The sequence below is a fragment of the Phaenicophaeus curvirostris genome, chromosome 14, assembly GCF_032191515.1.
Source record: "Phaenicophaeus curvirostris isolate KB17595 chromosome 14, BPBGC_Pcur_1.0, whole genome shotgun sequence".
Lineage (NCBI taxonomy): Eukaryota > Metazoa > Chordata > Aves > Cuculiformes > Cuculidae > Phaenicophaeus > Phaenicophaeus curvirostris.
In genome coordinates this window covers 5,970,898-5,994,122 of record NC_091405.1, presented here as the reverse complement: position 1 = coordinate 5,994,122, position 23,225 = coordinate 5,970,898, and the positions used below count along the sequence as shown (strand labels likewise).

General features: G+C 58.0%; 2 protein-coding genes across 2 annotated transcripts in view; both read right to left on the bottom strand.

The window, feature by feature from the left end:
* The window catches only part of AMFR (autocrine motility factor receptor), a 414,702-nt gene that overhangs the window by 312,357 nt on the left and 79,120 nt on the right, over positions 1-23,225 (bottom strand). The window lies entirely within an intron of this gene.
* Positions 720-21,591, bottom strand: ZNRF1 (zinc and ring finger 1). The gene is made up of 5 exons (XM_069868713.1): positions 21,107-21,591; positions 3,039-3,134; positions 2,312-2,417; positions 2,117-2,207; positions 720-1,979 (listed from the first exon to the last, which is right to left on the bottom strand). The coding sequence occupies exons 1-4, from the start codon at positions 21,576-21,578 to the stop codon at positions 2,150-2,152; spliced, it is 732 nt and encodes a 243-aa protein (XP_069724814.1). The 5' UTR covers positions 21,579-21,591; the 3' UTR covers positions 720-1,979; positions 2,117-2,149.

Here is a 23,225-nt window from a genome sequence, read left to right as displayed (position 1 = left end):
GTCACCTCTAACCCCTCGAGAATCCTTACCCACAGCCTCTGTCGCACAGGGGGGCAGCACAAGCCCTCCCTGCCCCACTGCACAGGGTGGCTCTCACACCATTAAAATCTGCTGGCCACCAGAGACCATCTAGGAGCCTCCTCCAAGAGGGGAGTAGCCACAGCACCACTCCGGCTTGCCTCTCTGGCTTCAATGGGGACGTGGTCCCCACGGCCTCCATGCCAGGAACACCCCCCAGCTTTGTACAGAGAGGACAGTGGGGAGGGAGCACACTCGAATCCACCTTCCAGCTTTGCTTCATCACAGGCACCGCTCTGAAACCAACCCTGTCCTCTGGCCAGTGGGAGGATGAAGAAGAAAGAGGATGATGGCCACAGCCCCTCACCCCTCTACCAGGGGAACTCCCAGCCCTGACCCCCTCCCAGTTCCCCCATCCCCACGGATTTGGCCCCCCAAGACCCTAATAAACCCCTCTGCACCCGCAGCCTCCACGTGCTGTGACCTAATTTTGTGGGGACAACGCATCCCAGCCCCTTTCCTGGGATTCCCTTCAAATCAGACACCCGCAGGGCTGGGAGACCTGGGGGATCCACTTCAGCTGCATCCCCCGAGCTGTGGTTTCGGAGGTGTAGGGCTAGGAACCCTCCATCCCCACGGCAAGGTGGACACGGGGAAGCACCCTGGAGGCATCACCTGTTTCACCAAGAAAGCCACTGAAATAAAATAACAGTGAATATTTTATTGAACATTGTTTTAATACCATATCAAAACACCTTGACTAATGAAGGAAGCTCCCCCCAAGCTCTGAACTCTTCAGTTTTTTACCCCTGTTTTTTTCTTTAATATATAAATACAGAAAGGTTTCCCGCAGGGGCACGGCCACCGGCAGGGGAGGTCTCACCCATGAAAATGTGCCCGCCGCACCGGGAAGGGACGGGGACGGGCTGGGGGGGCCACTGCCATGAAACAACTCCAGCTTGGCACCTCCGGCAAAGCCACCCCCATGGCCATCGGGGGCCTCCCCCGTGCCCTCCTTGGAAGGGTTCGACTCAAAGGCGATGGAAAGAAAGAGAGGGGGTTGGTTTTGGCAAGAGGAGCCCGGGAGGGGCGGCGGGGATGCTGCTCCAGTCTCTGAGTGGTTATAGCTGAGTTAAAGAGTGACCAGTCTGTAAACATCACTGGGGCAGGGAAGCTCAAATCGAAGAACACGCCAGTCAACACGAAGCTTCAGTTGTGGTTTGTTTTTTTTGGTGGTTTGTTTTTTTTTGTCGGTTTTCTCTTTTTTTTTTCTTTTTTTTTTTTTCCTCTTTTTTCTCTCGTTGTAAACACTTGAAAGACGGACCCCTGTGGCTCAGCAGGGGGGAGCATGGCCCCCGCTCCCGGCGTGGGGCAGAGTCCCTGTCTCACGCTGCCGGGGCGGGGGTGAAGATCTCCAAAAGGGAGATGGGAAAGAGGAGAAAATTCCTATTTAGTCAGTGCAAAAAAACCGAGCAGAGCCCCCGGGATGAGTCCGGCTGGGAGGTCTGGGGGTGTTGCCGGTGAGAAATGCTGCGTGCTCCGTTTGGCCGGCTGTCCCCCAGCAGCATTCCCCTTCGTTTCGGGGAGAAAAGCCAAACATCATGGCAGGGTTTGTTTCGAGGCTGTCCCTGGGGCCTCCCTGGCAGGCAGAGCTCTCCTGGTCACCAGCGGCCGTGGAGGGGAGAGCGGGTCGCTCCGCTTTTCTCACACTGTCTTCTCCTGGATGTTTCTTTTCATTTAAAACTTTTAAATTAAAAAACAAACAAACAAACAAAAATTTTTTTCCAAAACCAAAACAAATAAAAATAATAAAATGAAATAAAAAAAATCGCCGTTGTCCCAAGTGGATTCAAGTTTCTGGGTTTTATTTTTGTCTTCTCGAGGAATTGGAAGTCAGCCCAAAACTCCATGTGGGGCAGGGGGGATGGGGAGAGGAGGTACAGCAGGTATAGCAAGGTGCCCTGTGAAGGCAGAGAGAGACGATCCCGGGTGAGAAGCAGGAGCCACAGCCACCCCATCCCACCCAATCCTCCCCTCCTGGCCCAGGATTCAAATCCAGCATGGGTGAAGGACATGGAACAGCCCGCCGTGGGCTCACCTTAGAGAGAAGTCAGCAAGCACACCCGGTGCGTCAATCGGAAGGATGCTCCGGGCAAGATCTGTTCACTTCAAACCATGAGTCTATACAGCTGGAGAGAGGAGAACGTGTCACCGCTGCGTCACTGAGCCTGGGGGTGCCCCAACCTGTTCCCCTGCCACCCGCCTGGCCACGTCCCCTTGCACATGGTGGTACCTTTTGTGATAAATGCAGAGGCAGGGCAGCCTGGCTATCGTGTCCCCCTGCAGCAGCTCCTCCAGGCAGATCACGCACTCACCGGCGTCCTTGGTCAGCACGTCATCTGGCACGGGAGGAGGGCAGTGGTGAGACAGGGTCCACCAGGTTGTCCCCCATCCCAGGATGGAGGGGAACCCACGGCCACCGCTGTGGAGGCAGCTGGGATGGGGCAGCAGCGCTGGCAGGAGACTCAAGTGGAGGCAAAGGGTGGGAAACGGGGCTGGGTTGGCTGCAGCAAACACCCCAGTTTCCAAAAAAAGCACCGTGAGGAGGGCAGAGCATCGCTCTGCCAGGAGTGGTCAGGAGAGGGGATGGGAGATCCAGGAGCTTGCAGACCGGAGCTCTCAGCCCAGTAAGCCTCATGCCAGCAGGGAGGGGAGGAAGGCAACAGCCCTGCCCAGGACGGCTCCCTCCTGCTCGGCGTGCCGCGGCGAGCACCGTGGCAAAGGGACCGTGCTACAAGGGGTCCCAAGGCAAAAGCAGCGGGGTTGAGCCGTGCTGGGGGAGCGGAGTGGAGCAGGGACCGTGAGCCGCACCGGTCTGCTGGAGCACAGCCCTCTTGGCAAGCTCTGCCGAGCCACCTGCCTGCACAGCCTGCAGAAAGTGTCTCTCCAGCCTGTCCAGAGCCATCCCAAGCCGGCAGGATGCCGTGTCCCCCACACAGCTTGGCCACCAGCCCTCTTACCGTTGTAGGAGAGGCGAGGTTTGCTCAGACACATGATAAAGTGCATTTCCATCTCATCAGAAGCCACGGATTTGGAGCAAATGGGGCACTTGAAACCTGGAGGGAGAGCAGAGAGATGAGGTCTTAGCAAGAGGAGGAGGAGAAAAGTCGATCTCGCATCCCAGGGAGCCCTCGCATCCCAGGCAGCCCCTCACCTGCCGCCTGCATGGTGGCACACACCCCACGCCGCGCTCGCTGGGCATCCTGTGCCAGCCACCAGCAGCGCCAGCGTGGGGGACAGCCACCAGGCAGGGGACAGCCACCCGAGCCGGCGCGCCGGTCGTCCCCGTGCTCGCCGCGCAGAGGGCACGGAGCGCGAGCCAAGGCAGCGCACACGTGGCCATCAGCTGCTGCTGGGCCTTAAAGGGCGAGGAGCAGCCCGGGGCAGGCAGCAGCCCACGGCTGGCAAGAGCAGGGGCACATCCCTGTGCCAGGACAGCGCTGCCGTAGCCCAGCCTCACATGGCTGAGCCACAAATGCTGCAATGAAGGAGGTTTTTCTGCAGGGCCACAGCAGAGGATGACCAAGCTGGATCCACAAGCCGTAACTGCTGCTTTCTCCAGCTTTTGGCTGGAGCAAGGTGGGTGCTCGCCACCCCAACATCTGCAGATGAGACCAGGTGGAGCCCGCAGGCCGATGTCCCAGCTTGACCTTGTCCTGCCTGGTGACGTGGACTCTTGGGTGAAGCTGGGGATGATGTCCAGACCTGCTCTGCACCCTTCCTTGGGCATGAGGATGGAGCCCAGCTGGTGCCAGGGCATCACACCAGTGCCACCGCCTGCTCGACCCACGCGCACCGCCACAGCATCGCACCCAGCGCCACTGACTGAGGCTGCCCCAGTCCCAGGTTTCCAAGCCCCAAACTCCCAGGGATCAAATCCCCAACCAGCTCTGCAGGTCGCCTGCCCGGGACTCTCTGCCCTCCCACCACAGCCAGCACCGTGGGGCTCAAGCCAACGTGCGTGCCACCACTGCCACCAGGGGCTTGCACCAGAATATCCAGCAATTCCCTGCCTGCAGAAAGGGAGAGGGTAATTTAAGGATCTGTCTTCTAAAAGCAGATCAGGTTTGACTGCAGTGCTGCTTAAGAGCTTTCTTCATATATATGCAAAGGCTGCTCAGGAAAGAAGAGAAAAGGAAGGTACACAAATTATCTAAGGATGAATCAGGTTCTTGCTTTCCGCCATGGGGATGTGGCGAGGGCACTTTTTTGCTTCTTGGAAGGGAGAAAGTGCAGGTGGATTTAATGGGAGGCAGCTCAGACCTCTGCCGTGCAAACAGCCAGGGTAACTGCTCAACACCCGGGTGCTCTCTCATTAGCAACAGTGATAAGTACAGATCACTTCCCAGCTCTTCAGATGAAAGACTAGCACTGGGATCTTAACTCCTGCCTCTCGAGAGGGTGCTTATTTCCCAGGAGGACACAGCAAGGACAAACATAATGGATTGCGGGGTGGGACTGGCTCTAAAGGGACCTGCTAAAACAAGGAGCCCTCGAGCCCTGAGTCCCTCCAGCAGCTCCAGCCCATTTGCACCAAGCCCCAGCCAAAAGGACAGTGCCAGCAGCTGGAGCCTCGTGGGCAGCAGCACCGATCTGCCTCCCCTCTCCAGCCTAATTTAACTCCTGACCGATTTATACCTTGTGGCAGCAATGCCCATTAGCTGAAAGAGCTGCTTTTTTTTTCCCCCCCCTCCTCCCAAGTGTTTACCAGCCCAGTGTATTTATAGAGCGGGCTCAGATAGCCTCCCAGCCTGCCTGCTGCAAGACCCAACTCGCCTCCCCTTGCGAGACACCTTCCCCGTGCCCTGGCTCCCCTGGCAGCCCGCCTGCCCCCGTCCCCGCCTGCACTGATCCTGCTCCAACGCAGCCGGTCTGCCAGCACGCTGCACGCCGCGTCCTAGCGGGGAAGCTCCGGGGATTGGTTTCCAGCGTTGAGTCCCTGGCATGGGGCAGCTGCGAAGAGCTCCCTTTGGAAAAGGTGTTTTGGCTGCAAAGTCATGGGTCAGGGCAAGGGATTTGCAGAGGTGAGGTACCACTCCCATGCATGCCCGGGGAAGACCTCATTTTCTCCAGTTCCCCCCGCTTTTTCTGTGCCAATGTGTTATTTTAAACAACCGTCCCAGATCTGGCAGCACCCAAAGGGATCGTACAACACGTGCAAACAGGGGAAAGGGAGAAAACCCCAGATGAGAGCGCCTGGACACGGCTGCCAGCAAAGGAGCAGGAGCTGGGGAAGAGCAGGACCCTCTGCAGGCTCTGGTGAGCGGCTGTTGTCGTATCCCTGGGCCTCTTTGCTTTAGCACGTTTATAAATAGGCAGCACAAACACCCGCCACGCTCCCAGGTGCTCCCTGGGCAGCTGGCTGGGGGATAGGGACCCCCAGAGCCACCCCGGCGAGGACACGGGGACATCACGCAGACCCAGCGCTCCGGGCACAGACACCGACGGCCGCGCGGAGCCGAGCGCGGAAGCGCACAGGCTTTCCTGGCTCTGCATTTCACAAGATGGAACGGGGAGGGGGGTGCGAACCTAAAATGATGAAAATGCAATTGCATAAATTCCTGAGTCTGAGCAGGAGCGAGGAGCCAGCGTGGAAAGGCCCCTGGGGCTGGGGGGGCCGCTCGGCACCCCAGCTGTCGGCACAAATAGTTGGCATTGCAAAAGCAACTGCTGGCATCCCCCTCCCCAGGGGCTGCCAGCGGGAATGGGGAGGCAGAGAAGGGGCTCGGGCTCTCTTGCCCCCTTCTCCGAGTGTCCTTCGGGAGAAGGTGGTGGATGGAAAACCAGTGAGGGCAGGTGACAACCTGACAGCAGCAGGTGCCAAGCCCGATGGCTCAGAGCATTCCTCTGGGGTTGGGATGTTGGGGGTCCCGCGGATGAAAGGGCTGCTCCCCACACAGCCAGCCCTCTCCAGGCCATGGGATTTTCCACATTCCCCGAAATCCCCGTTAATTTATCCTGCCTAAGCTGCCAGCCCGAGCGACGCAGGAGATTACATTTTGACAGCTGCTCATGGAAAATTCAGCTCCCTCCCTCCCTCCTCCTCAAGCCCTTTCCGCCCTCCTCCCACATGCCTAAAAAAAAAAAATAAATGACTGAGAGGAAGGGCCCAGCTATTCCTCCTCGCCTGGGCCTCCCACACCCGCAGGGAGGCTCGGGGAACGCTCCAGGGAAAGGCCACGGACCCTTCCTCCTTCCCAAGGCACTGAGGGCAGGTTAAATCAAGCAGAGATGTGCAGGCAGACAACAGCTCTCGCCAGGAGTGAGCGAGGAAGAGGAGGGTGCAGTGGGAAGCGAGCTGGCCTCGATAGGCAGGTTCAGATCCAGATCTGGACTCCTGTATCCTGGCAGGAGACCGAGAAAACCAAGGGCTTTCCAGGGCTGTGAGACACACGCTGCCGGGTGATTTCATCTCTCCGATGGCTTGGTCTAGAAACCGGGAGCAAGCAGTGCTGGTGCTCTCCGGGGGCTACTGCCCTCTGAGTATTTTTAGGAAGGTTACACGGTTAATTTTAGAAAGCCTGGCAAAGCAGGGCTGGGAACCTCTGAAAATCTCCACCAGGTCCAGTGCAAAGCTGAAAAAGCCCTGTGGTTAACCCTTATGGTGCCAAAAGCACCATCATAGGCTGCTGGGGCTTTGGTGGTGGTGGGAGGGTCAAGATACGTTTCCAACCCACTAGTAACCACCTTAAACACAGCTGCTTCTGAAGCTGGGATAGCAAATTCCCATCACTCATGCCTACAAGTGACATCCACCACAACCTGCACGGCTTGGGAAGCTACTGAGCATTACAACGGGGTCAACCGCGCCATGTCCTGCAAGTGGAAGCGGCTGCTCCCCTCGAGGATGGGCAAGACAGCATCCAGGGGAGCTGCAACCCCATCCCTGATGACAGGGAAAGGCACATGCCAGGTCTGCGTTCACTAGCCAAACCCTCTCCTAGCTTGGTGCCTCCAGACAAACCACCTGCAGGCCACGGTGCCACCAGCAGACGCAGCATCTCAGTAGGAGATCCTGGCTCTATCTCTAGCAGACGGCCAAAACACACCTCCAGGGACAGGAGGAAGATGTTCGTAGGGGATGATGTGCCCTTAAGGCAGAGGGAAGCAGCAGTCCAGGCACAAGCGAGGATGTACAAGCCAGCAACCCACCCCATGGTGATTAACGTTCACCGAAGGGATCCCAGGTTGCCCAGGACCCTGCTACCACAGTGGGAGAAACCAGAAGCCCTGAGTGTGGGAGCAGCCCCACAAACTCCTTAAAACCGCACCAGAAGGCATCCCTCTCCAGCTGCTGAGCCACCCCATGAGCCACTCTGAGCTTCAGGGAACTCGTGGGTAAGCCCCAGGCTGCTTGATGTCTACGGGAGATCTGGAAATCTCAGCTGCACAGCCCAACTCCATGAGTCCAGAGAGTGTCCTGGGCCTCTGCCTCACCCCAAGCGAGGATGAGGCCGAGTGCAAGATACATACAGGGAATATTTGGTCCAAGCATAGAATCATAGAATCACAGAATCACTAGGTTGGAAAGGACCCACTGGATCATCAAGTCCAACTATTCCCATCAAACACTAACCCATGTCCCTCAGCACCTCATCCACCTGTCCCTTAAACACCTCCAGGGAAGGTGACTCAACCCCCTCCCTGGGCCTCTGCCAGTGCCCAATGACCCTTTCCGTGAAATATTTTTTCCTGATGTCCAGCCTGAACCTCCCCTGTCAGAGCTTGAGGCCATTCCCTCTCGTCCTGTCACTTGGTAGAAGAGCCCAGCTCCCTCCTCTCCACAACCTCCTTTCGGGTAGTTGTAGAGAGCAATGAGGTCTCCCCTCAGCCTCCTCTTCTCCAGACTAAACAACCCCAGCTCTCTCAGCCGTTCCTCTTGTTCTCACCAGCTTTGTTGCTCTTCTCTGGACTTGCTCCAGAGCCTCAACATCCTTCTTGTGGTGAGGGGCTCAGAACTGAACACAGGATTTGAGGTGCAGCTGAAGCAGAGTCCTGGTGCTTCCTCCTTGCTGAGCAAACTCCGGGACTCCCACCTCCTCCCACGCCTTCCCTGACATCACCAGCTATACCAGCACCAGGTGGAAGCTGGAAGAGACTGGTCCCTGGAGACGGTATATGGGGTAAACAAAGCACAACTCCACCACTTGGCCATCATAGGGACCTGGTAGCTGAAGACCTGCAGGGGTGTCCTCTTCTAGAAGCATCACCCATCACAGAAGTGATGCTTACAAGGCTCTGAGCAATGTAGTTGGTGATGCTGCCTTGCACCAGGGCCAGGAGGCAGCTTGCAGCTGCACCAAGGACCTGTCCCACCAATGACCATGTTCCCTCTGCCGGCAAAGCACTCGCACTAAGATCTTGGAGACCAGGGCACCCAGCAGGATAAGCCCTGCACCCTCTCGCAGAAGGAACCAGCACCAGCCGCAGAGGCCAATGCAGCAGCCAAAGCCCAACACAACCCTGTCACCTGCTGCCCTGGCAGGACACAAGGCACCAGGGAAGGCCAAACGGGGCTCGGCTCTTGTGCCGCACAGGGGCTGACACGAGCGGGGACACGTAGGCAGGAAGGAGTAAAGCACTTAAGCTGCCTCATTTGCCAGTTCCAAAGAAGGGCGTACTTCCTCTGGATTCCTGGCTGGCTGCAGGGAGGTGGGGACAGCACAAAGGACGGGTCCAGGCTGGAAACTGGACATCCCACCTTCCCGGAGGCAGAGTTGGGGGATGTCAGCAGTCCAGCCCCAGGTATCAGCCAGGCAGCAGCAACGTGGCCAGGATGGGACATCCCTAGATGCTTGGAGAGATACCCAACGGAGCAGGTCCTACTCCATCCCCATGCCACCCCACCGTTTCCTTGCTGATCGAGTCAGTTTGGCTGGCTGAGCGGAGAGAAAATAGATGTTTGCAATGTGAAGCAACATCCCAAAAGGGAGCCGCTTGTGTGCAAGGCCAGGTTTTACAACATCTAAAAAAAGCTCTCCTTGCTTCACAGGGGCTCCTGGCAAAGTCCCTGTGCTGCAGGTGTTTGGTGTCAGGCTGGCCACGCACCAGCCAAGGGCGGCAGGGACGTGTCATGGGCCACACAACTGGTCAAGGCCAGCATCGCCCTCGTGCTCGAGGCATCAGGTTTTGGAGACGCCTCTGTGTGCTCCTACCCAACTCCAGCCACGAAGAGGGGACTCGGCAGCAAGGAAGAGGTACTGGAGCTCCAGGTGGGATGCTGGAAGACTGCTAGGGCCAGAGGGATGCAGGACAGGGAGTGGAGGGGCTGTGTGGGACCACGCCGGAGCAGCCCAGGGCTGACTTACTGCAAGCCAGGAGGCAGAGAGATGTTTTTTTTAGCCAGCTGGTTTCTTACGGGGGAGGACGAGAAGATGGAGAACAGATTGCAACAGTAGGGCTGAGGAGAGCCGGAGAGTTAGGAAGGGGCAGGATATGTGAGAGAGGGACCCCCACAAGGACATTTGCTCCAGAGCGCCCAAAGCCATCAAGACACACCAAAATCCCTACAAGATCCTTCCAGCGCAACCCACAGACACCAAGAAGCAAACGCTGAAGAAGCCTTGGCGGTATGGTCACAGGACACGCAGAGCCACTCTCCTTGCACACCCATCCTCAGGGGAGATGTGCAAACAGCCTCTGCAGCCCAAGCACCCCCCTGCCTGTTGCTGTTTTGATTTCTGCACCTTTCATGGTTGCAATTGCAAATTTGGAACAAAAGTACCTACGCTACAGGTAGAGAGCATCTCCCTCCTACCGGCCCGGCTCTGCTGCAGGATCAGTTCCTTCAGACCTGGCTGAGAAAAGCAACTTCCCAGGGTCACCCTGCCTTCCAGCTAGTCCTAGTTTACTGCAGAAACACTCCCCCAGCTGCTGGGAACAGGCTTCATAAGGAAAAGTGTGTATCCTAAAGCTAATTTTAGTATCCCAGAGAACAGCAAAGTGAAGCGGAGGGGTCCTGGGCGACAGCCCAGCAAAGGCATCAATATCTTAGACTCCTGCCTTTGGCTGCAGGGCTTGAATTTACCGAGTTATGAGCTCATTCAAGGCTCCTACTGCCAGTCTGGGGCCATCTCATTGCACACAAGAGCTGTAGGGATTCCCCAGAGCTGTCTCCCTGCCTCTCAAGGGGTGCTAAGGGTTTCAAATTCACTGACCAGAGAGGAGAGAGATCCTGCAGGCATACCTGGGAGTTTCCAAAGGGTTTGCCTGTGTGCTTACTTTTTTTTCCTCCCGAATATTTCTGGTGCAAAGGAGGTAGCCCCACCAGAAGCCCTGCTGTGGGCAGCAACCATCCACAATATGTACGGAGCCAACCAGGCAGCTGGGAGGTGCCACGTGCCAAAACACAGGATCCTCCAGCAGCAAGGTGGGATGCAGCAACTGGGACATCAAAGCCAAAAGGGAGAGTGTTGTATGCTTCCGTTTTTCAGAGGGTGGGAGGGAGTAGTGAGGCAACGTCACGCGGGGACCAGCGAGGTGAGTGACTAACCCATCTGCTGGGGAGGCACCCACGGAGTCCCCACCGCCAGGCTCCAGCCGCTGCCAAGCTGCTAGAGGAACTCCTGCTTTTGGAAAGGCTTAAGTGCAAAAGCCTGACCTGAACCACTCCCAAATGCAACCAGCTCCGAGCTGGTGGGATGAAGTGGCAGCTCCCTGGGTACCTCCCTCCTGACTGCTGGGGTTTTTCCGAAGTAGAAAACTCGTGCCTTGATGCTGTTGTGGCTCCGTCATGCCTCAGCTGATCTCACTGGGAGGATGAAGGGACACTCCAGAGACTCCACGAACCCCCTCGTGCTAGGAAGTGATTTCAGCTGGCTTCTGGGACACTCCTCCCCAAGCATCCCATGGTAGCACTGCAGGAACAGAGCGGTGGGAGATCATAGAATCATAGAATCACCAGGTTGGAAAGGACCCACCAGATCATCGAGTCCAACCATTCCCATCAGTCACTAAAACATGTCCCTCAGCAACTCATCCACCCGTCCCTTAAGCACCTCCAAGGAAGGTGGCTCAACCACCTCCCTGGGCAGCTGTTCCAGTGCCCAATGACATTTTTCCTAATGTTCAGCCTAAACCTCCCCTGGTGGAGCTTGAGGGCATTCCCTCTCGTCCTGTCCCCTGTCACCTGGGAGAAGAGCCCAGCTCCCTCCTCTCCACAACCTCCTTTCAGGTAGTTGTAGAGAGCAATGAGGTCTCCCCTCAGCCTCCTCTTCTCCAGGCTAAACACCCCCAGCTCTCTCAGCCGTTCCTCTTGTTCTCCAGCCCCTTCACCAGCTTCGTTGCTCTTCTCTGGACTCACTCTAGAGCCTCAACATCCTTCTTGTGGTGAGGGGCCCAGATCATCCATGGCACTTGGTGTCTGGGCCACAGGTTTCTGTGGGTACGAGCACCCCAGGGTGTGTGCGAAGGACAGAGCGCTGCTTTTCAGGATAAAGAAAGGGCATTTTTTTATGTAGCGTGCAGCAAACAGAGCGCAGAAGGCACACAGAGAACTGCTCCCACATGCAGTGCATGGCTGGGAAACACTGGTTGTTTCTGCAGGAAGACAGACACTATTGGATAAAATCCTAAGGAGGAGCACACTGCAGAGCAAGCCCTAACCTCACCTGTCCCTAGCATGGATGCACAGCAGAGAGCATCTCTCTGCTTCCCAGCAGGGTCTGCAGGTACTGAGGGACACTCAGGGAACACCCCATGCTACCAGGACAGCAGGAAGAGGTAAAGTGGGGTGCAGACCCCCAGGATGATCACATACCTCTGCTGTGCACAGCGTGGGAGGGGAGGGACGCTCTACAACATTGGGAAGCAGAGTCCTCCCTGGCCACAGGGCACGGTCTGCTTTGTACCTGTCTACAGGGAGCAAAAAGAAATCAAAGGCATCTCCACCCACCCTCAGAAGGGTGAGATGGGAGCAAATAGCAGACTTCAAGGCCTACGAAATCCATGGTGCAATAAATAAGCGGGTGGACAAAAGCAGCAAGATCCAAGTGGCGATATCCCAAAACGCCGAGGTGGCTCAGACAGGGTGCTCAGCCTCATCCCATCCCGCTCAGCATCAGCTTAACAGATGGCTGGTCCCAAAACTGACCCCGACCCATATGGACTCGACCTCCCTGCAGACAGTAATTTAAACCATCTGGCTAGTGGCAAACTCCCCCCTCATTTTCTGTGGCTGCAGATGTACAGGCCTTGGACGTATGGATTGAAAGGTGGATCTAATTTCCCTGCAGCGCTTCTGATGAAACACAGCTCCATCGCCTTGCAGGGAGAGCTCCCAAATGAATTACTGCAATTACCCTGGCAGCAGGAGAAACTGCAGGTTTTCCCTCACTGGCGACAAAGCCTCCTCCTCCAAAAAAAAAAACCAATCCCCCAAATGCCCACCAAACCAAGCTGTCTAGGATGTGGAAAGCAGAGCCCCGACACCACCCTCGAGCTGCTGAGCCGTGATCAGAGAAACACAACAGTCACGGGGAAAGCCGAGGGGAGAACGAAGCCAGCTGCCTTTCAAGGTGGCAACAGGCAAAGAGTCACAGAGGATGTGGAAACTCTGTCCTGGGAGGAAATAAAATGCTGGGCAGGGATGCAGGACAGGGAAAGCATCACTCTGTTCTCCTGCCTAACTGCTGCTTTCCTTCTCTTGCATTGCAGGCAGCTGGCCTCTAAAAATACCCGCTGTTGTCATGCCGTCCTGCCTGCTAGGGCCAGGAAACAGCTCTGAGTGGCTTTCAGTTCACTTCTTCATCTGTGCCCTTGTGTTTCTTGTCCCTGCTCTGCCTGGCTTGGGTGGTGGTGGGAGCAAAATGTTTGAAAACTAAGTCAGAAACACCACCAGTTAGTGGTGTTTGTCCAGTCAGCAAATGTATATTGAGCCAAAGAAAAAGGAGACATCCCAGTGTTCAACTGCAAGGCATCCCAGCCCCGTTTGCATGCCTGGTAGGTGATGGTCTCTCAGGAACCGTGGCCGTGACACGACACAGCCTGGACGTGCCAAGGATGCTCGCTGGGAGCAGACAGCCCTGGAAAACTCCTGCTAGTGTTGCTAAAACCAGCAGAAGGGTAAATATTTCCATTGCATCTCTCCGCTCCTCTACAAAGCGCCACAAGACCATTGGACAAGGCGCAGGGTCTCATTTCCGTGCCGCTGCTGGGAGGCCCACAGCTGCACGAGTGTGCTCGAGCGCAGAGAGCCAGGAATATCCCAAGCTAACTTGTCCCACATCCTCCGGAGCAGCACGATGCCACAGCTGTCCTAGGGGCTGACCTGCAGCTGACAGCAGCCACCACCGCTCGCTTCTGTGGGGTGAGAAGAGTCGGCTTCACCTCAGAGGTGCAGTGCAACCTTTCCAATGGGGAGGAACCAGCCCTGCCAGCAAACCTTGAAGCAAACACCTCCAGCTGCCTAGCGACCCACCGCTGGGGCATGGGGAAGGAGGATGCCAGCACCACCTTCCCTGGAGGTGTTTAAGATGGGTGGACGAGGTGCTGAGGGGCATGGTTTAGTGTTTGATGGGAATGGTTGGACTCGATGATCTGCTGGGTCTCTTCCAACCTGGTGATTCTACGATCTGCTCAAGCTCAGTCAGCCACGTGCAACACAAACCTGGCAGCACACAGGCACAGGGATTGCGGCACCGACCCCCCAGGGATCGTGCCCCAAGCCAGCAGCAGCACAGAGGACCTGCCTGCCAGCTCCCCCCTCCAAACCCTCCTCAAACCCTGAGCTGTGCGGGACCCATAGCAGGCTGGAAAGCCAAACCAAGAGGAAAGCAGCTCCTGTCCCCCAGCACAGGCGCTCCTCTCCTTTGCCTGCAGTCCAGCAGGGAAGGAAACCGTCAGCAGCCAGGCTCTGCTCACGGGAAATGCTGTGCAGTGGCACAAGAAGAGGCCCCAGGCTAGCAGAGCTTCCTGCAGCTGCACCTCCTGACGGCCTCGCACCAGCAAGCACCAAGCAACAGCATTTGGTCCCCTGCAAGGGCCATCGGGAGCATCCCTGGGGGGAGACACAAGCCCTCAACATGTTCGCCTGCATCTGAAACCTGCCCAGCGCAGGCGAGATATCCAAGACCCAACTTGAACCACTCCTGTTCTGCCTGAAATGAAAAACGAGCCCGCCTCCACAGAAAAAGACTTGTTATACCCCAATGCACATGCGGGTAAAACACTGCATCGGGGCCTGCTGCTTTACAGCATCACTCAGCCACTTGTGTAAATCACTCACAAGCCCTTACGATTTCATTTTTTAAGGGAACCAGGAGAAAGCCAGGTCACATTCGCTCAAACCCAAGTATTCAGCACATCTGGGGTTTCAGCATAGTGGCAGAGGTGGCAAGATGCACCTTGTGGCTGCTCAACACCTGGCCAGGGTGCCACGGGGCCGGTTCCTGCAGAGGAAATTCATTAAAAGAACTCTTTGCTGCTTGTCTGATTTGTCACACGGGAGATTGCATTGGAGGGAAAAAAGCTTGGCTTCCCCAACCCCCCCCACCAAAGTGGGTTTTTCCTCCCTCCCTGCGTTTCCCTTGAAATTAATTTTCAGCATTTAGCAGCATTTTCCCATGACGCTGCGCGGCTCCCCTGGCCGGGCGCCAGCCCTGGTACTGCTCCTCCACCAAAGAGGTCTGCATCTGATTGATCCTCCGGCCAGCCAACGAGAGAGAGAGAGGGGAGAGGAGACCTAACAGCACATTAATAAATAAGAGAAGCCTTTACGGTTATTCCAGTCACTAGAACAAACCTCTCGGCAAAACAAACCAGCATGGGATAAACTTACATCACGGGCTGGGAAGAGAATCCCGGCTGGGAAGTGGGTCAGCCTGGGGAGCAGGAGAACATCCTTCTCAGCACCTCTGGGGGTGTGCGGAGGGGGAAGAGGGCACCCAGCTCCTCTGCACTGACTTATGCTCAGTTTTAGAGAGGAGCAAGCCCAGCCACGCCAGTCAGCACAGAGAGCAATTAGTGCCTCACTCCTGGGCAAGGCAGCCAAGAGATTTCGAAGGGCATCCATGTGGCAAGGCAGCGCAGTGACAGCCTGTGCTAGCTCTCGCTGCGGAGACTCAAGATAACTGCCACCGCTGCTGGCTTCTCACGCACAACACCAACGTTGACACACTTTAACTCCATCTCCAGGCTGCGGTCTGAGACGCATTGAAGCTGCCTTCGAGCCTCTCATCGTTGGGAGTGCTTGGTTCTTCCAACGTAGCTGCTGTCTCTTCCCCTGCCCTGGGCATACGCTGTCCTGCAGCCGTGTTGGAGAAGGAAGAAGCACAAGGGCAACCCCTCCAGACCCACCGAGTCCTAAAGCCGAATATCACGAGCCTGGGGAGTCATCAGGATCATTCCTGTGCGGCTTCCCAAGCCATCCGCAGAGCTGGCAGTGCTGCGGGTGCCCAATCCAGATGCCAGGCACTCACCAAAACCAAACCCACAAAAAGATGGCTTGAGGACAGTCTCCTATGGAAATTTTGACTAGCAAACCCAGATTGACAGTGGCAAGTTCCTGCAGACCTTCGGGTGCCCTTCCCCTGCCCCTGCGGAGGCGGGAGGGAAGCACAGATGATGTCTGCACGTTGAAAAGCTAGTGGCAGGAAAGTCTGGGTAGAAAGCAGACTCCCTCCAGCAGCCAGTTAGAATTAAGCCTTCTGTTTTTGGTGTAGAGACTGCAATGGCAGCACTAGCTCAGAAGCAAGGATCGCCAAGCAGCAGTGAGAAAAGGCTCAGGATTTTAAGCTGCTGGAGCACAGAAAGGGAACTCTTGGGAGAGAGAGAGAGCAGGACTGCCCAAACACAGGTGTTCACACACACCTTCAGCTCACTCTCTATCCCTATTTCACAACCCGTACTCCAGAACCAGATCAAACAGCACTTCCAGCTTGTTTCACTGGCTAACTCTGCCTGGAGAAGGACTCAGCCCAGCACCTTGGCTGCTATTTCAGCATTTTACACCCGTCTGTCTCCCCTAGGCTGGGTCCTCCTGCTCTGGGCAAGGCGCTGCTGAGATCGCAGCCGCTCACCTGGCAAAGCAGACTTCCCAACTTTGCTGCTGCCAGCATCCAGCACAAGAAGCTTGTTTTATCAGTGCCTGTGACATTCCCGATGGCTCCGCACACAAAGATGAGCTAGGCATTTCCTAGGGCTAGCCAGCAGACAGGGAGATATGGATTTATTAGAGCTTCAAACACTCAAAGGCTTTGGGTGATGAGGGGGATTTCCAGATAAACTTTAAGCTACTTACAGACTCTGCAAACTCCCCGAGATCCTCTGATGAAGATGAATAACACGAGCGATACTAAGAGAACCACACAAAGCTGGAGATGTGGCGTTAAACCACACATGTCCTTTTTCTCCCTTCTTCCTTCTAGTCGTGGCTTTCCTGAGAAGTCCTAGTAATCACAAAGCTACACAGAGTTGAGTGCTACAGGCAAACTCCAGAGTTGCAAAAGATGTTTTGTCATTTTCCACCAGCGCAGGCCAGGAAACAGATCTCAGAAACCCTGGGCAGACAGGGTTTCAAGGGGAGCTGGAGTAGTTATGGTCCCTAGGGCCAGCATATCCTAGAATCATGGAATGGGTTGGGTTGGAAAGGACCTTAAAGATCACCCAGTTCCAAACCCCCTGCCATGTGCAGGGACACCTCCCGCTGGATCAGGCTGCCCAAGGTCCATCCAACCTGGCCTTGAACACCTCCAGGGATGGGGCAGCCACAACTTCTCTGGGCAACCTGTGCCAGTGCTTCACCACTCTCATGGTGAAGAAATTCCTCCTTCGCAACCTCCCTCCACACAGGCTTCCCAGCACAGCCCTCCTCTCTCCCTCCTGGGCACACCTGGCTCTTCCATGATCCTTTGACTGCAGAGAGGGGAAGGAGCTACAGCAAGGAGGAGAGAGCTCAGTCTGCCCCAGCTCGCTCCTTGGGGTCCCTGCTGATGGGTCAGGTGAGCCATAAAGGAGCCAGAGAGGCGCACAAAATCATCACCACAAAGGGAACGGTGAGGTGCCAAGCCTATCTGCACACTCCTGTTATCACGGATGCTCTGCCATAACAACAGCACCTTATCACCAGCGTTAAGCCGGGGCTCCTCATCGTCCCACTGAGGTCCCCACAGAGCCAAGGTTGCACTCCGAGGCTCTCAGCTCTTCCCCCAAACCCAAGTACTCCTGGAAGAGCCAGCCGTTGCCGCTTGCCAAGACGGGCACCACCCAGGTCCCCAGGAGGCAGGAGGAAAGGGGCAGGCAGGGCAAGGATCCATTCTCCAGACCTGTCAACCACAGAACTTGGGGGGTCTCCTGTCCTTGCAGCAGTACAGCACCTCATAGAATCATAGAATCACTAGGTTGGAAAGGACCCACTGGATCATCGAGTCCAACCACCCCATCAATCACTAAACCATGTCACTCAGCAACTCATCCACCTGCCCCTTAAACCCCTCCAGGGAAGGTGACTCAACCCCCTCCCTGGGCAGCCTCTGCCAGTGCCCAATGACCCTTTCTGTGAAATATTTTTTCCTGATGTCCAGCCTGAACCTCCCCTGGTGGAGCTTGAGGCCATTCCCTCTCGTCCTGTCCCCTGTCCCTTGGTAGAAGAGCCCAGCTCCCTCCTCTCCACAACCTCCTTTCAGATCCTCAGGCGGATCCCTGAGACCCCCAGGCACACATCCTCCTGAGCTGGTTTCAGTGCCCTCATCCCCACTCTCAAGTCACCCTTCAAATGGAGCAGGGACAGTCACACGCAGCAATGTCAAAGCTCCTCTCCATTTACCGAAGCGCTGCTGCTTCAGCACTTTCCAGTGGCTAATGGAGCAGCTCAGCGCTGCGAGAGGAGCGGATCGATGGCGAGGCAGTGGGAAAGAAGCTGGGGGCTCCTGACCATCCTGCTGCAATAGGACAGTGGCAGAAATTCCAGCAATCCCACGGTGGTTTACTTCCCTTTCCCCTCAATCTCCAGATCCTCTTACACTAAGAAGAACGCAAAAGTTTAACGAGCTCCGACAAGTTTTCAGAATGGCTTTGAAGCATCCTCCACTCCTTTTGCTATTAATTTAATCGTTGGACTCGATGATCCAGTGGGTCTTTTCCAACCTGGCGATTCTATGATTCTAAATAGCAACAGGGAAGAATCACCTCTGGGAGAGGCTTCAGCACGGACCGAATGGCTCTCGCTGCTGCCCACGTGTGCTTTTGCACAGCTCAAACGCTCTCAGCGGGCCCCAAAAGAGGCATCAGAGAAACCCAGTTCTCACAGCCCTTCCCTGTGCTGCGATCTTCCAAGGGCACCAGCTTTAACTTAGCAGCATCGCGCTAACTCGGCGAGCGGTTGGAAAAAGCTCACTCCATTTTGCAGCTGGTTTATTTTTATGAGCAGGGTTTTTGCTCTCGGCGTTGCAGTTTAAGAACTATCATTTAATGTAATCGATACTCTCTGACCGACCACCTCGATGCACAGATCAGCTCCCGGCTCCAGCACCAGCCTCAGCACAAGGCTCCGTGGCACTCAGTCTCACAGAGGCTTGTGTGATACCTGCAAGAATGCTGCACCCCAGTTTCTTCCTGTGTTTAAAAACCAAAAGAGCAGCGGCACAGCCCGCACAAGGTCACAGACCAAGAAAAGTTTGCAGAAGTCTCAACTCCGGCACCACATGCCAGCCAGCCCTCTCCATCCAGGGAGGATTGCAAGCGCCCGGCTTATCCAGATCAATAGGAGCAGGACCCGGAGGGTTCTGTCACCGAGGATGCAATGCGAGACACACAGTTTCGATCAAACCAAGAGGAACAGCTCCCTGGAGACTTGGTAAAGAGCAAAAAAATCTCAAGATGGATGCAAGAAAATGGTCCCCACGAGCCTTGTTTTACACTTTGTTCTTGTCCACTGTTTCAGTTTCAAGCCTTCCTGAAAATGAGAATTGTCCCAAGGCTTATTACAAAATTCCCAGACCATGTCAGCATTACAGCATTCGCAAAGGGGCCGGGTGGGAGAGAAATCCCAGACTATTCCAGGAAACGCAAGGAGACATCCCTGGAACGACTTCCCCTCCAGCCAGGAGGGGAAGGGAGGACCTCCCACTTTGCTCCCTGTACCCAGCCAAAACTAGGTCAGTGACACAGCCTGCGGCCACAGCTCCTCTCCAGACACCAGGACACACCAAGGGTCCAGCCAGGAGGGTGATAACGGGGGCAAACCCTTCGCCTGGCACGTTTCCTGCAAGAGAGCTCCATCCCTGTTAAAGAGGCAGGCAGTTCCTCCCCTGCTTCCTTCCCAGCCCTGCAACAATGCCAGCTGGCTCCAGCGAGAAAACCCACTTTGGCCTCTCCCTGGCCCTTTATCAGATGAAACAATGGGAAAAAAATCCCCACACCTCACTTTCAAAGGCTTCCTCTGCCCCTTTCCCAGTTTGTGAGGCATGGGAACCACTATATCTGACCAGCGCACCCCAAACACAAGACACGAGGAGCTCAGCCTAGTCTCCAAAACCAAGGGCTGGAGCTACAACACCCTCATGACCCAAACACCTTCAGACGAGACACAAGAAGCGTAGCCGAGCCTCCAAAACAGCTCGAACTACAGCCCCCTCAGAGCACATTCCCCCAAGTCAAGGGGCTGGGAGGTGCCACAGCCACTGCTTCGCGTCCCAGCACCAAAATATCTCCCTTCTAGAAAGCCTCCTCCCTCGACCTTGACACAGACGTGTGCCCCGGCGCTCGCTCACCCACACCGGGGAGGGCTGGGGGTCCTTCCCTCAGGCTGAGGCTCGACCAGCCAGACAAGGGGGTGCATCCCACCCTCCCAGGAGAACCATGCCCAGGGCCAAGTGGGGTACATGCCCACAACAGAGTTGGGTGCATTCCCCCCTTCCCAGGGGAATGGTGCCCACAGCCAAGTGGGATGCATCCCCTCCTTCCCAGTGCCCACGGCCAAGGGAGCTGCATGCCCACATGGGATGCATCCCCTCCTTGCCAGCACCTATGGCCAAGTGGGGTCCATCCTCACTTTCCCAGTGCCCAGGGCCAAGTGGGGTGCACGCCCACAGCTGAGTGGGATGCATCCCCCTTTCGCAGTGCCCATAGCTGAGGGAGCTGAATGCCCATGGCCAAGTGGGGTGCACGCCCACAGCCAAGTGGGGTGCACTCCCTCCCCTTCCCGGTGCCCCGGAACAAATGGGATGCGCATCCCCTCTTCCCAGTGCCCAGGGCTAAATGGGATGCATCCTCCCCTTGCTGGTGCCCATGGACATATGGGGTGCATCCCCCATCCCAGTGCCCAGGGCCAAGTGGGGTGCATCTCCCCATCCCAGTGCCCATGGCTGCAGGGCCGAGTGGGGTGCATTACCCCCTTGCCAGTGCCCAAGGCCAAGTGGGATGCATCCCCTCTTCCCAGCGCACAGGGCTGAGGGCTGCATGCCCATGGCCATAAGGGGCGCATCCCGCCTTCCCAGTGCCCAGGGCTAAATGGGATGCATCCTCCCCTTGCCGGTGCCCATGGACATATGGGATGCATCCCCCCATCCCAGTGCCAAGGGCCAAATGGGATGCATCCCCTCTTCCCAGTGCCCAGGGCCAAATGGGATGCATCCCCTCTTCCCAGTGCCCATGGCTGCAGGAGCTACATGCCCAGGGCCAAGTGGGGTGCATCTCCCCATCCCAGTGCCCAGGGCCAAATGGGATGCACCCCCTCTTCGCAGTGCCCATGGCTGCAGGAGCTATGTGCCCAGGGCCAAGTGGGGTGCATCCCCTCTTCCCAGTGTCCAGGGCCAAGTGGGATGCATCCCCTCTTCCCAGTGCCCAGGGCCAAGTGGGATGCATCCCCTCTTCCCAGTGCCCAGGGCCAAGTGGGGTGCATCCCCTCTTCCCAGTGCCCAGGGCCAAGTGGGATGCATCCCCTCTTCCAGTGCCCAGGGCTGAGGGAGCTGCATACCCGTGGCCATATGGGGTGCATCCCCCCTTCCCCGTGCCCAGGGCCAAGTGGGACGCTCACCCCCCCGGTCCCAGCTCCCCCGGCCGCCCCGTATCCCGGGAAGGCCCCGTCACTCACCGCTGTGCGAGCTGAACCAGCGAGGTGCGATGTGGAGGGGCAGCGCGTCGGCCAGCGAGGCCCTGGCGCCCAGGTAGAGCATCCCGTCTCTATGGTGACCGCCTCCCGTCTCCTGGTAACCGTTGCCATGGGCGTACGTGGAGTCGGAGCCCTGGCCGCCGCCGCCGCCGCCTCCCCCCGGGGCCCTGTCGGCCTCCCCCGCCGCCCTGGCCGCGTAGAGCCCGAACGGGGCGGCGCTGGGGTCCATGCCCATGCCGGCCACCGAGCTGACCGAGCGGCTGCGCAGCCCCATGGCCCCGCCGCCCGCCCGGTAATGGCCGAAGGGGGGCGGCCCCCCCCCGCCGCCGCCGCCGCCTCCGCCGCCTCCTCCTCCTCCTCCTCCTCCTCCCGGCGGCGGCACGGCGCTGTCATCCGTCGACACCCCCGGGAAGGGGCCCCTCGGGCGGGCCGCCGTGCTCTGCTTGCCCCCCATGCGGGCGCCGCCGGAGGGAGCCGAGGCGCAGCCCCCCCGGCGCCGCGGGGAGCGGGGGAGGCGGCGGAAGGAAGCGGGGGGGCGCGGGGGGGGCTACGGCAGGGGAGGCATCCCCGCCCCGGGCTGCCACCGGGCACCGGGACCGGGGGGGGGCGGGGGGAGGAGGAGGAGAGGGGACTGGGATGGAGGAAGAGGATGGAGAAAGGGGATCGAGGAGGGAGAGGGGACTGGGAGGGATGGGGGGGGCTGGGAGGGAGAGAGAGGAAGAGGATGAAGAAGGGGGATCAAGGAAGGAGAGGGGACTGGGATGAAGGAGGGGGGGACTGGGATGGAGGGAGGAAAGGGGACTGGGATGGAGGAAAGAGATCGAGGAAGGAGAGGGGCCTGCGCTGAAGGAAGGAGGAAGAGGGTGGAGGAAGGGGATCAAGGAAGGAGAGGGGGACTGGGATGGAGGAGAGGGGGACTGGGATGGAGGAGAGGGGGACTGGGATGGAGGAGAGGGGGACTGGGATGGAGACGGTGGGGGTAGAAGATGGAGGGAGGGGAAAGGATGGAGAAGGGGAAAGGATGGAGAAGGGGAAAGGATGGAGAAGGGGAAAGGATGGAGAAGGGGAAAGGATGGAGGAAGGGGATCAAGGAAGGAGAGGGGGACTGAGATGGAGGAGGGGGATGGAGGAAGGAGAGGGGACTGGGATGAAGGTGGGGGGGACTGGGATGGAGACGGTGGGGGTAGAAGATGGAGGGAGGAGAAAGGATGGAGGAAGGGGATCAAGGAAGGAGAGAGGACTGGGATGAATGAGGAGGGGGACTGGGATGGAGGAAGGGGATCAAGGAAGGAGAGGGGACTGGGATGAATGGGGAGGGACTGGGATGGTGATGAAGGAAGGAGATCAAGGAAGGAGAGGGGTGAGGGATGAAGGAGGGGGAGCACGGGATGGAGACGGGGGGCAAGGACGGAGGAGGGGGACCGAGGAAGGAGAGGGAAGGGGGGGACGACGGACTAGGATGAAGGAGGGGGAGAACGGGATGGGATGGAGCCGGGGGAGGACCGGGATCGGGGAAGGGGGGGGGGAGGGATGAAGGGAAGGGGGGTTCCGGGATGGAAAGGGGGGAGGGGGCGTGCGCCGTCCGGGGGCTCCGCCCGCCTCGCTGGAGCCCGGGGCCGCGGGCGGCGATCAGCTGCGGCCCATGGGGGCGGCGGGGGGCGGCGGGGGCGGCGCGGCCCCGCTCCGCTGCGCTGCTCCGGGCACGGGCTGAGCTGCCGGCCGCCGCGCCGGAGACAATAGAGGCCGGCAGCACGCATGCTCCCGCCCCCGGTTTCCCCCCCCCCCCCCCCCCCCCCCCCGCATCGTTCCCGAACCGGCCCCGCCGCCTTTAACCCCTGCGCTGCCGCACGCTCCCCGCCGCCGCGGCCCTGGGGCACGCAGCGAGCTCCGAGCGGCAAGCCCGGCTGGGGCAGCGGGATCCACGTGTCCCCTCTCCCCGTTCCCCGGTGCAGCGCCCCCGCGGGGGGCGCTGCACCGGGGAACGGGGAGGGGGGACACGCGGATCGGTGGACTACATCTCCCAGCAGCCCCCGCGCGTCGTGCGCATGCGCATCCTCCCACCCCCACAGAGGTGAAGGCGGGGGCGGACTACGTTTCCCGT

Coding starts and splice junctions, on each gene's coding strand:
- ZNRF1 (XM_069868713.1), bottom strand. CDS start 21,578: ATGGGGGGCAAGCAGAGCACGGCGGCCCGCCCGAGGGGCCCCTTCCCG. Junction 3,135..21,106: donor CTGGTTCAGCTCGCACAGCG/GTGAGTGACGGG, acceptor CTCTCCCTCCAG/GTTTCAAGTGCCCCATTTGC. Junction 2,418..3,038: donor ACCTCGCCTCTCCTACAACG/GTAAGAGGGCTG, acceptor CTCCCGTGCCAG/ATGACGTGCTGACCAAGGAC.